The sequence below is a fragment of the Monodelphis domestica genome, chromosome 3 (genome assembly GCF_027887165.1).
Source record: "Monodelphis domestica isolate mMonDom1 chromosome 3, mMonDom1.pri, whole genome shotgun sequence".
Lineage (NCBI taxonomy): Eukaryota > Metazoa > Chordata > Mammalia > Didelphimorphia > Didelphidae > Monodelphis > Monodelphis domestica.
Genome location: NC_077229.1, coordinates 136,817,801 through 136,830,084, shown reverse-complemented (window position 1 = coordinate 136,830,084; position 12,284 = coordinate 136,817,801). Strand labels below are relative to the sequence as shown.

The 12,284-nt window shown below is 39.1% G+C and overlaps 1 protein-coding gene across 1 annotated transcript; it reads left to right on the top strand.

Annotated features, from left to right (window-relative positions):
• Window positions 1-342: 342 nt before the first annotated feature.
• Window positions 343-12,141, top strand: RNF139 (ring finger protein 139). Its single transcript, XM_001370502.4, has 2 exons — window positions 343-963; window positions 9,771-12,141. The coding sequence occupies exons 1-2, from the start codon at window positions 786-788 to the stop codon at window positions 11,606-11,608; spliced, it is 2,016 nt and encodes a 671-aa protein (XP_001370539.2). The 5' UTR covers window positions 343-785; the 3' UTR covers window positions 11,609-12,141.
• The last annotated feature ends 143 nt before the right edge of the window (window positions 12,142-12,284 follow it).

The following is a 12,284-nucleotide window of genomic DNA, read 5'->3' as shown; positions in this document are numbered from 1 at the left end:
GAAAGCAATTGATGGCGACCATCATACGCTAAGGAAGATCTAATAAAGCAGGGACTGACTAGAAGGCCCCGAAAGCAGGTGAAGGGAGGGCTCCGAGCTGGGCCACTACAGCCACCATAGCCCGTAGGGGATCCGGATCAAGCTCGAGCTTCCAGCAGCGAGGGCCGTCTCATCTCCTCACCCTCCCACCCCAAACCGCCCCAGGGCAGCGGCGTAACTATGGCAACGGCTGGAGCTGGTTGCTAACGCAGGTTCATGATGACGGCGCGGGAGCGCCCCCAGCGCCGGATTATGACGCCAGACGGAGGTGGCTCCCCGGTCTCGCGCGACCGCCGGCGACGCCTCCGGGGCCAGCACCAGCAGCTACGGCAGAGGGGCGGAGGAGAGGTCAAGATGGACGCTCCGCGGGCGGGGGAGGAGGAGGGAGGAGGAAACTGGCGATAGGCGGCCGGAAACACCGACGCCCGGAGGCCCCGCAGAAAGCCGCCCCTGCCACCGCCACCGCCGCCGCCGCCGCCACCGCCGCCGCCGCCGCCTGCTCCTGCCGGAGAGAAGCGAGCGGGCGGCGGGGCGGGCCGTGACAGAGACAGGAGAGGGAGGGCGCGGGAGCGGCGCGGGCACGGGCGCGGGCGCGGAAGGAGCCGCCCTCTCTTCTCTCCCCCTCCCTCCCACTCTCCCGCCTCCCCTCCCTCCTGCCGTCCTCGCCGCCAGTCCGCCGGCCTGCAGCCCGCCTCAGCCCCCGCCCCTAGCCAGCCCCGGTGCGGCGGCGGCGGCGGCGGCGGCTCATGGCGGCCGTGGGGGCCCCTCAGCAGGTGCGGATGGCCCAGCAGCAGGTCTGGACGGCGCTGGAGGTGGCGCTCCGCGTTCCCTGCCTTTTCATCATCGACGCCATCTTCAACTCTTACTATGATGCCAGCCAGGGCCGGTTCTGCGTCGGGCTCCAGATCCTCATCCGGCTCCTGGGTAAGGACAGGGCGGCACGATCCCCCGCGCGCGCGTCCCCCCTCGGCTTCGGCTCTTCTCGGGGCCCGGGAGGCCCCACCAGGGCGGTTTTGTCTGCTGCAAAGCTTTGCGCCGGGACGTGCGATTCTACCCTGTGGGGGGGGGGTGCGGGTGGAGGGGGCGGGGTGGAGAAAAAGGGGCTCCTCTGTCCTCTGAAAATGGGGAGGGGGCTAGGCCCGAGCCCTGGGTGAGTCAGCGTTATGCCGAGCCTCTACCTTAATTCCTGGGGGCTAGGGCGTGGAGGTGGGCCTGGGCTATGGTCGTCCCGCGGATGGGAATCATGGCAGATGGCCAAGGCCACGGGAGAGGCCGAAGGCTTAGGAGCTATGCTATTGACATGACCTTGGACAAAATGCACTAATTCGTGGGCTTAGATAGGTTTCCCTATCACCCACGTCCCTCCTTCCTGTCATACTGTCAGTTCCACGTTTTCAGCAGGTGCTTCCAGTATGAACCCACTGTTATTGTCATTGTTGTCAGGGGTGGCTAATGACATTCCATATGAGGAAGCCTGGAAATGTCAAACCCCAAAACGATTACAGAAATCCTAATTGAGGAACTGAGCATGCTATGCTGAAGAGGAATAAACCAGGAAGTTAGAGTGGACAAACCACATTTGAAAAATCATTTCCTTAATAGTTGCATCAAGTATAAGAGATATTTTTAAGCCTTAAAAGTCCTTCATACATATACAGACAGGCAACATAACTCAGCATAACAGTCAAAAGAACTTTGCACCTGGGAAACATGAGACTTGGCTCTGTCACCAACTTCATAATCTTTCAAGAGAGTCACTTAACCTCTTAGGACCTTGATTTCCTCATTTGAAAAATTTGTAGAATTAAATAATAATAGCTTCTGGGCTAATATAAAATGTTTCTGCCACAAGGGAAAAGGAGAACCTTTTATACTTTAAAATGAAGTCTCTCTTAATTGTCAAGAGTTGGCATAAACTAAATCTGGTATTGGAATTGGAATTGTCAGATTTGGTTTATGAAGGGTGCTGCTTGGGCTAAGTTGTGCTTATCCAGAAACTGTCAAAGTATTTCATCTTGCCATCTTATATTCATGGAATGTCTTAATCACATAGTCCAGCTCCCTTGATTTTATAGGTGGGAAAGCTGAGACCCAGAGAGATGAAGTGACTTGTCCAACATCATTTAGTAGAAATTGGGACTGGGATCACAAGTCTTGGAGTATTATGAATAGCCCCACCCTTGAGCTTCTTCAAATCAAGAATCTGTCCATTCACTGCATCTTTATTCTTATTGAATAAATATGGGTTTTGCTTTGTGGTAACATCATTAAGGACCATATGTTTTTATTCAGTTAAAAGTAATATAATCTCGACATTCTTCAATACATAAAGCACCTGTAACTTCATTGGTCTGGTACAGTTGCCACCAACACATTTTTAATAATTCAATAATAGCACTTATATAGTGCTTTAAGTTTATAAAGTGCTTTAAAAATATCTCATTGATTTTTTTTTTACCACAACCCTTAAAATTAGGTATTAGTTGTTAACCCCATTTTCCAGATTAGGAAACTGGAGTAGACAATTCTAAGTGACTTGCCCAGGATCACACTACTAGTCTTGGAGACTGAATTTGAATTCAAGTCTTCCGACTCTAGTTCCTGCTTTCTCATCACTTTGTCCTACCTACTGAAAAGTAAAACTTTTCTAAGGTTTGTGCCTCTAGTCCTTTCATTTTAAAGTTGAGACTGAGTTCCACCAAGGTTAAGGGGCTTGGCCAAGAACCCATGTATTAACCTAAAAGCTGAGAAATTAATTTAGAAAGAAATTACAGTCAGAATTTGAACCTAGATTTTCTGGAACAAATTCAGCATTCTTTTTTGTTTCACAATATGGTAGAAGAGATCAATTGTGTTCAAAGTAATATAATTTTGTTGCGGGAAAAGACCTTATGGACCAACTTGACTGCTTAATCATTGCTAAAAAAAAAACTCAAACTAACCCCGAGTTTGAGTTCTGGCTTAGCTTCTCATTTCTAGTGTGGGCCCTGGGCTAGTCACCTCACATTTCTTGACTTTCAGGTCTCATTTGTAAAATTGGAAAGGAAGGGGGAGGGAAGAGAGCAGGATTGGATTAGATGATTTCTAAGAAAATTTTCAGGGTTAAATTCTTTTTTTTTTTAACCCTTACCTTTCTTCTTAGAATTAATACTGGGTATTGGTTCTAAGGCAGAAGAGTGGTAAGGGCTAGGCATTGAGGGTTAAGTGACTTGCCCAGGATCACACAGGTAGGAAGTATCGGAGATCACATTTGAACCCAGGACTTCCTGTCTCTAGGCCTGGCTCTCAATACACTGAGCCACCCATCTACCCATTCAGAGTTAAATTCTATGAGGAATCGTTTAAAAAAAAATGCTAGAACTAAATTTTTGCTAGGAAAAAGATATAGATATGTTAAAAACATTGCTCTGGGAGATAAACCTCAAACCATCCAGAAATAAGCTCCCTTTGGGACCATGTTTTAAGAATTTCTGTGTTCACATATAAATTGTTCCTCCAAATGGCAATTTGGGGATCTTTGAGGAAGGGAGGAGGGTTTTAGAAAATTCCTAGAATGGCCAAGTGAAATAATCTTGATATTTGGTTTCTAGGTCTTCTGTGATAATAAAACATGAAAAGTTGAATTTCGCCAAATTTAAACTTTAGTGTATATTTTTTCATTAATAATTAGAGTATACTTCAGTTAAGGACACCCTTTATTAAATATTTTAAAATACATTTTAATCTTCAAGAGCTTTTTGCCAAACAAAAAACATAAGCTTTGCTGGTTATATAAACATCTTGATTTTAGATTTCATTAAAATAATTGGAAACATTTACTATCTAAACCAGTCACTAGACCACTCCTTAATTTGCTCCTCTATAATTGACTGGATTCAAATTTCATTATCCAGCTCCCCAAAAGGGCTATTTTTTAAAAATTATTTTTTAGAACAAAAAGTGTATATGTTCAATATGGGTCCTAGCAGACTAGCTTCATAAATATGCCCATAAATATTAAGTGACAAGCCTTGGAATATTAAGATGCTGACTGCAGTAGGGGGCCTTAATTTGGTAGTTTAAAGGAGTAGATGCCTATAACTAGTAAACAGTTGGAAGTGGCAATTAATTCCTTTCCTTATTGAGGAAGAGAATGAAAATATGTATTTAAGGAAATGATTTTTCAGCTTAATTCCTTTTGATTATTTTTAAAAAAGTGGAAATGGCACAGTAAATTCAGACTTCAAAAAATGATTTAACAGTAAGTAATCTATTCCTGCTAGTTTATTTTGGTGAGGGGGGAGGGGAGAGGGAGGAGAAGGGTGTCTATCATAATTTGACATTTTTATTTGTGCTTCTTCTGACCAAAAACTTACAGAAACAGTGATGTTCTGTTCCTGCATAATTAAAAAATATTTTTCTCTCTTTCACCAAGGTTTCCTTTAAGACTACCTAGCTTATCATTACTTCTTTTATTTGGGTTATCTGTCTTCCCTTTATTACTGATAGCTTCTATTACTCCATTTCTTCTACCTCTATGTTGATTGGACAAGAGCTGGAAACAACTGAGGACATTTCCCATTGTGGCTAGTACTTATTTTATTTGAAACGATATATTTCAGTGCTTGCTCTCAAATGTTAAAGCAGACAATAAATAACATTTGAGAAACCCAAAATAGACTGTAACATAATAAAGAATATTAATATTTTAACCTTTTTGACATAGCTAATTTGAAACTAAAGTAGGAAATATAAACATAATAATTCTCTTGTTATTCATATGAAAATAATCTTAGTTCCCCAGCATAGAACTACAGATAAGAAAAGTAGATGGTAATATTTGGAACTCTGGTTACACATTTACTTTGAGGTCATTGGTAGAAAACTACTTATATTAGTATTAGAAAACTACTATGTTAGCTCAGGATTGTGCTTAGTAATATTATTTAAGATTTTATTTCCTTGAAATCGATTCATTTCCCATTGCTTATGAGAATGCTTCCCATTCCCAATGCTTTTAGGAGAAAATTAGTGACCAGATAAATTCGTCAATCTTAAATTTCTACATCTCTTCTATCATGTACTAAAACATTTTTTCCTATTTTGTTTTAGGCTACATATTTCTCTTAGCTATGTTTATAGGGTAATATTAGAGTGAGAAGGTTTATAACATTTTTAGAAGTGAATGAAATGAAGATAGTGTTATACCTATTATGTTTAATTTTTTCTCAGTTTTTCATGTTTTTCAAATTGTCCCATGTCCTATTTACCCTGTGGGGTAGAGATATTCAGGATATATATGAATGGAGAAGGAAGTAAGGTAGGACTATATTGGGAGTAAGGTATAAGTGATGATCAGCCTAAACATTACACTGGTACTCCCAAAATAGTTGAAAAAAAAAAATAAAAAGACCTTAAGGAAGATCTTAAACACTTTAGATTGGAGAATGGATACATGGGAGGACATGAGGAAAAAATTCACCATATGTATGGGAAGGTATGAGTAGATTGTAATTTGATTTGAATATGGGCTTTAGTGAGATCACAGATCCATTGAAATAAACATTGTAGATGGCTTCATAATTGTGCGTAGGTTATTAACTTCTCTGATTCATCTAGCTGTTAGTATGCTTTTATTAAGGGCTTGCTGTGTGCCAGTCAGTGTACAAATGTGCTAAGTGCTGAAAATAAAAAGTATACACAAAAAACCCAGTCTCTGCTCTTAAGGAGCTTGCGGTCTAATGGGGAAGACAACATGCAAACAGCTATGTACAAACAAGATATATACAAGGTAAAATACGTTGGAAGTGATCAACAGAGGGAAGGCACTAGCATTAAGGTAATCAGGAGAAGCTTACAAAACATGGGGTTTTAGTTGGAGTTTGAAGGAAACCAGGAAGGAGAAATGAAGGAAAATATTCTAGGCATGAACCAGCCACTGAAAATTCCTGCAGTCAGATAGGTAGTATCTTGTGTAATGAACACTAAAAGAGGCCATTGTCACTAGATCACTAGACTTTAGTAGGGAGGAATGTGTAAAATTGGTAGGTGGGAGCCAGGTCTTGAGGAACTTTGAATGCCAAACAGTTGTTATAATATTTGATTCTAGAGGGGCAGTAGGGAGTTCTTGAAGTTGGTTGAATTGGCAGTGATATGACCAGTTGGGCTTTTAGACTGACAACTGAATGGAGGATGGACTAGACTGTGGAGAGACTGGTGGCAAGCTGACCAGCAGGCTAAAAGTGGGTGACTGGGAAGGACAAAGAACTTAGGAAGTGAGAGGACAAAGAGAATGAGTTCAGTTTCATTCATGTTGAATTAAGATGACAGGACTCTATCAGTTATTTTACTGTTGTATTTACTAATTCCAGTCTTTGAAATTCTTTTAACATCTTCACATTAATTAGTTATATTTTAAAGCTATCACAACAGATACATAATATTTGATACATCTCTTCCAAATGTTTGTAGTGATTTCTTTACTTCTTGGTCATGGTTTTAGTCTTTTTCCCCTAACTGCCATGAATTTTGATTCCACAGTTTTCCCAGTAATATTTTCTAAAAGTCCCACTAACCTCTCAAAAGGTAATTTGGATTACTAACTCAAGGCAGAGTTTTCTCAACTTTCAGTTTACCTGATATTTTTAGTGTTATAAGCCCTTGTGCCACAATTGTGATAGTAGATTCCTATTCATATCCTTTAGGACATTTTTCTACTCAGAAGTTTCAAAGCCTATTATTACACCTTATTAGCTTGGTAATAAAATGGGAGTGACCAATATGTTCACCAGGTTTAATTAAATGACCATCTTATAAAACAGCTTATACTGGTTATATTCACTGACCTTTCTGCTGATTTGGCTATTTTGTATTCAGCCAACTTAAGTATTTTTTTCCAAGTTGATAAAGCAAATGCCTATGTTTCAGATACTGTTAAAAACATAGGCTACTTACATGTCACAATTGCATTAATTTTTGGATATGTTTCTGACACAATAGGATAGATTAACAATTGTGCTTTTAGTAGATGATTTAGCAAATAAATGATAATTCATGGTGTGTAGCAATTCAAGATTTTCAAAGCACTTTCCAGTAGACTATAAGCTCTTTAATGGCTGGAATTTTTTTTGGGGGGGGGGAGGGTGAGACTTTGCATTAATCTCAAGCATAGTTTCTTTGCACTACAGAGTAGGTATTTAATGTCCAATTGAATTTGCAACAAGGAGGGTGCAAATAATAACCCCATTGTTACAGAGGAGGGAATTTGAAATCTTGAGACTTTCAGATTGTCACACAGATAGTAAGTGAGGCAGAATTTGAACACAGGTGTACAGGGCCTTGATTCCAAGTTCAATTTTATGACTGTACTTGCTTCTCTACTTCTTCTTTGGCTTCATTTATTTTGATTTTTTCTGAATCAGGATAGCCTACCTGTGAATTTGCAGTGGGAAACCTATTGTTCATAGCTTCATAAATATGGGCTGTACCAAGAATAGTTAATCAGTTTGGAAGGAAATTTTCAGTGTAATACTCTAGGAATCAATATTTGGCCTTTGTCTCTTATAATTTTTGTTACTGACTTGGATAAAGGCATGACTAGCTAACTTGGTAAATATGCTAAAGACACAAATTTCAGAGGATCAGCTAAATTGCTAGATGAAAAGATTTTGGCAAGCTAGAATATTGAGCTTGAATCCAGTAGGATTAAATTTAATGGATTAAAATAATAAACTTCACAAATACATAAGATGGAGGAAACATGGATAGTCAGTTGAAGACAAAAGTTCTGCAAGTTATTGCAAATTCAGTGCCACAATGGGAGACTTAGAGTAGTTATATTATCTAGTTCTAGCATTCTCTGTTGTAGTCAAATCAAATTTGGAGTGATGTTTTAAGGTCTGGGTGCTTCTTATAGAAAATGGGATGAGGGAAGCAGGAACAGTCCAGGGTGTGAAGATCATTGAAGAAACAACAGGTTATTTTGTTTGAAGAAGGTGGCTCAAAGAAGACATTAGTTGTCCTGAAGGTTCCCAAAAGGCTGTCACAGGAAAAAGGTTGGGCATGTTTTGTTTGGCTCTTTTAGGCAGAATTTAGAAAGGAGCATTGGTAGAAGTTGCAAAGAGGTTAATTTAAACTGGAGGTAAGGAAAAACTTTCTAATGATAAGCACTGCCACAAAATAGAATGAGTTTAATGATTTCTCCCTACTTAGGAAAGAATGATTAATTTTGTCAGTCTGAGGTAATCAGGAAAGACATATTAAAGAATAATTGGGCCTTTAAGGCTAGATAGGATAATCAGAAAGAGATATGTTGAAAAAGTGTTTTCATAACCACAAAAGCACAGAGATATTTGAAGATACATTGTTTTTTAGGTATCCTAGGCTGGCTAAATTACAGAGTAGTGAGAGATGAGATATGAAAGTTAAATAGGGGTTATGTTGTAAAGAACCTTGAATGCCAGATCAACCAAGACATCTTAATTTTGCTAGACAGTGGGGAGTTATTGAATATTTTTGAGCAGGGGAAATGCTAATAGAGTTGTGCTAGAGCAGTGGTTCTCAACCTCTTAATTTGTAGCAATGAGAATGCATAATGCATATCAGGTATTTACAGTCTGAATCATAATTGTAGCAAAATTACAGTTTTGAAGTAGCCACCAAAATAATTTTTTTGTTTGGGGTCACTGCAACATGAGGAACTGTATTGCGGGGTCACGGCATTAGAAAGGTTGAGAACCACTGTGCTAGAGTATTAATTTAGTCTCTGTGTTTGAAGTATTTAGAGCAGGAAGGCTATTGCAATAATGTAAAGAGGGAAGTACAGTAATGAAATAGGGATGATGGCTTTGGAATTGGAAAGAAAATGATTTAAGGGCAGCACAAAGGGAGAATTGTGACAGGACTTGGTGACTGGGTAGCAAAAGAAAAGTTATAGCTTATAGCACACTACCATAAAGAAATGGGAAAATAAGTCTTTTTAGACATGTTGATTTGAGATATTCTTGAGACAATTAGGTAGCAGGGTGCAAGAGGCAGTTGGGAATATGTGGCCAGAGATAGCCATTTTAGTCATCTCCATAGACATGATAATTGGAATCTAGGAATGGGGTGAGCTCTTTTAAGGAATATAGAGAAAAAAGAATGATCTGCTTTTGGTTTAGAGGAAAAAGCTAGCATGATCTATACCAAGAGATATACAGCTTCTGGCAATAAAAAGGAATTTGCTGGTTATAGACAGTTGTCAGTGAAATACTTAAGTAAATTATGTTTCAAGTACATAGTCTATTCAGTTTTTACAAAATAATATATATATATAACAGTAGCAATGGATTTACTTCCAGACTAGCAATTCAAAATTCTTGGGCTCTGGTGCTTTTTTGTGGAGATTAAATACTTCCTCCCTTTCATTATGGAAATATTTCTTATTTTTAAATTAGTGTTTATTTATTGAACAGCTATAACACACAAGGTACCACACTGCAGGTTAGTCTGCTAGAGAAATATGACCATGTACACATATACTCTAATTTATTATTGTGCAAAAAGTACATGAAAGTAAAAAGCTGGGGAGTTCACAGGTCATTTGTCTCACTGGCCCTTTTGTTGAGTCTTGACCCTTGAAGTTGAACCAAGAGAAACAGTTGTTGGGTCATTGTTTATAAGGATGAAACTGTCGATGCATGGTAGAGTGATTTGAAAACTTGTCATATAAAGGAAGCAAACGGTGATTTCTCTTCATCTTTTTCTTTTAGGTATATTTGTATCCAGTGTTGTTCTGATCTTGTCACAGCGATCACTTTTCAAGTTTTACATGTACAGCTCAGCCTTTCTACTAGCTGCAACTTCAGTGTTGGTGAATTATTACGCCTCTTTGCACATTGACTTCTATGGTGCCTACAACACATCAGCATTTGGAATTGAATTTCTTCCTCGGAAAGGGCCCTCACTATGGATGGCACTCATTGTTCTTCAACTAACATTTGGAATTGGATATATCACATTACTTCAAATTCAGTCCATCTACTCACAGCTGATTATAATGAATTTCTTGGTTCCTGTAATAGGCTTAATCACAGAGCTACCCTTACATGTCAGAGAGACTTTAGTTTTTGCTTCTTCCCTGATTCTGACATTAAATACCACACTTGTGTTGGCTGTGAAAATTAAGTGGTTTTATTATTCTACACGATATGTTTATCTTTTGGTAAGGCATATGTATCGTATTTATGGATTACAGTTATTGATGGAGGATACCTGGAAAAGGATTCGTTTCCCAGACATACTTCGAGTCTTCTGGCTAACAAGAATTGCAGCTCAAGCTTCTGTCTTAACATACGTTTTAAAGATGGCAAATGAAACTGGAGAAAATTTCTACCTTATTTCTTGGGATAATTTCTGGGAATTAATTTGCAATCTTATAATTAGTGGATGTGATTCCACACTAACTGTTTTGGGCATGAGTGCTGTAATTTCATCAATTGCCCATTATTTGGGGTTAGGGATACTAGCCTTCATTGGGTCAACTGAAGATGATGACAGGAGGCTTGGCTTTGTAGCACCTGTTTTGTTTTTTATTTTGGCTCTGCAGACAGGTTTGAGTGGGTTAAGGCCAGAAGAAAGACTTGTTCGCCTAAGTAGAAACATGTGCCTTTTATTAACTGCAGTCCTACATTTCATCCACGGAATGACAGACCCTGTGTTAATGTCTCTCAGTGCCTCTCATGTGTCATCTTTTCGTAGACATTTTCCTGTGCTCTTCGTCTCTGCTTGTCTTTTTATTCTTCCAATTTTGCTCAGTTATGTTCTCTGGCATCATTATGCACTAAATACGTGGCTATTTGCAGTTACAGCATTTTGTGTGGAACTTTGCTTAAAAGTAATTGTATCTCTCACTGTTTATACGTTATTCATGATTGATGGCTACTATAATGTCCTCTGGGAAAAGCTTGATGATTACGTCTACTACGTTCGTTCAACTGGCAATATTATTGAATTTATATTTGGAGTGGTTATGTTTGGAAATGGGGCTTATACCATGATGTTTGAGTCAGGAAGTAAAATTCGGGCTTGCATGATGTGCCTACATGCATATTTTAACATCTACTTACAAGCAAAGAATGGCTGGAAGACATTTATCAATCGTAGAACTGCTGTTAAGAAAATTAATTCACTTCCTGAAATAAAAGGGGGCCGCTTACATGAAATAGATGATGTCTGTGCAATCTGCTATCATGAGTTTACAACATCTGCTCGTATTACGCCATGTAATCATTACTTCCATGCACTTTGCCTTCGGAAATGGCTGTATATTCAAGATACTTGTCCAATGTGCCATCAAAAAGTATACATTGAAGATGTGAAGGAAAATGCAAACTCATCTAACAACAATGGGTTTATCTCGCCCAATGAAAATCCTGAGCAAGTTGTAAGAGAAGCTGCTGCTGCTGCTGCTGCTGCTGCTGAATCTGACAGGGACATAAATGAAGATGACAGTACCGATTGTGATGATGATGTTCAACATGAAAGAAATGGAGTGATTCAGCACACAGACACAACAGCTGAGGAATCTCTTAATGATGATACTGACTGATTAAAAATGGCATTTATTAATCACTGAGGTATTTGTTTAAAATTGAGTTCAACAAAAATGGAGTAAATACTTCACTTCAGTGTGTAACCAAGCACAAAAACAGTATCAATGTTGAGTCTGTGAATGGTTTTCCGTTTACTGTGATGTGCTACTGTAAATATACCTCTTTAATTACTGCTGGTCTCTTTGGTGACCTATTTAAATTTGTGTACATTATTGTACATAGAATAAAACGTTTTCACATGTTTTTAAGACAAAGTTGGACAAAAAAATTTTTGATAGATGTAATGATCATACAGTGCGTCAACTGTGCCAAAGATACACATGTGCTAGCTCTGGACCCCAGTTTTCTCATTGGAATGGTTAAGTAAAAATGCAAGAAACCATATCTTTACAATGAATTGTCTAGCCCTGAAACATAAGATATTTTACACAGACTAAAGTGAAAGTATGAGCAAATGTTTTCTAAGGATATGAGAGCCACACGTGGGGGTAGGTTTAAAATCCAAGAAAATAAACTTCCTGGAATGTAACTGATAGAAATGTCTGTTCAATTTTTAGGTAGCATTTACCTTGACCTGTGTTTTGGAGCTGAGTGTCTTAAGGGGCTGTGTTAAAGAATTGGGGCTTTCATTAAGTAAGCTTTGGTGTAGTAACCTCTAATGTATTTGAAATG

Coding starts and splice junctions, on each gene's coding strand:
- RNF139 (XM_001370502.4), top strand. CDS start 786: ATGGCGGCCGTGGGGGCCCCTCAGCAGGTGCGGATGGCCCAGCAGCAG. Junction 964..9,770: donor GATCCTCATCCGGCTCCTGG/GTAAGGACAGGG, acceptor TTTTTCTTTTAG/GTATATTTGTATCCAGTGTT.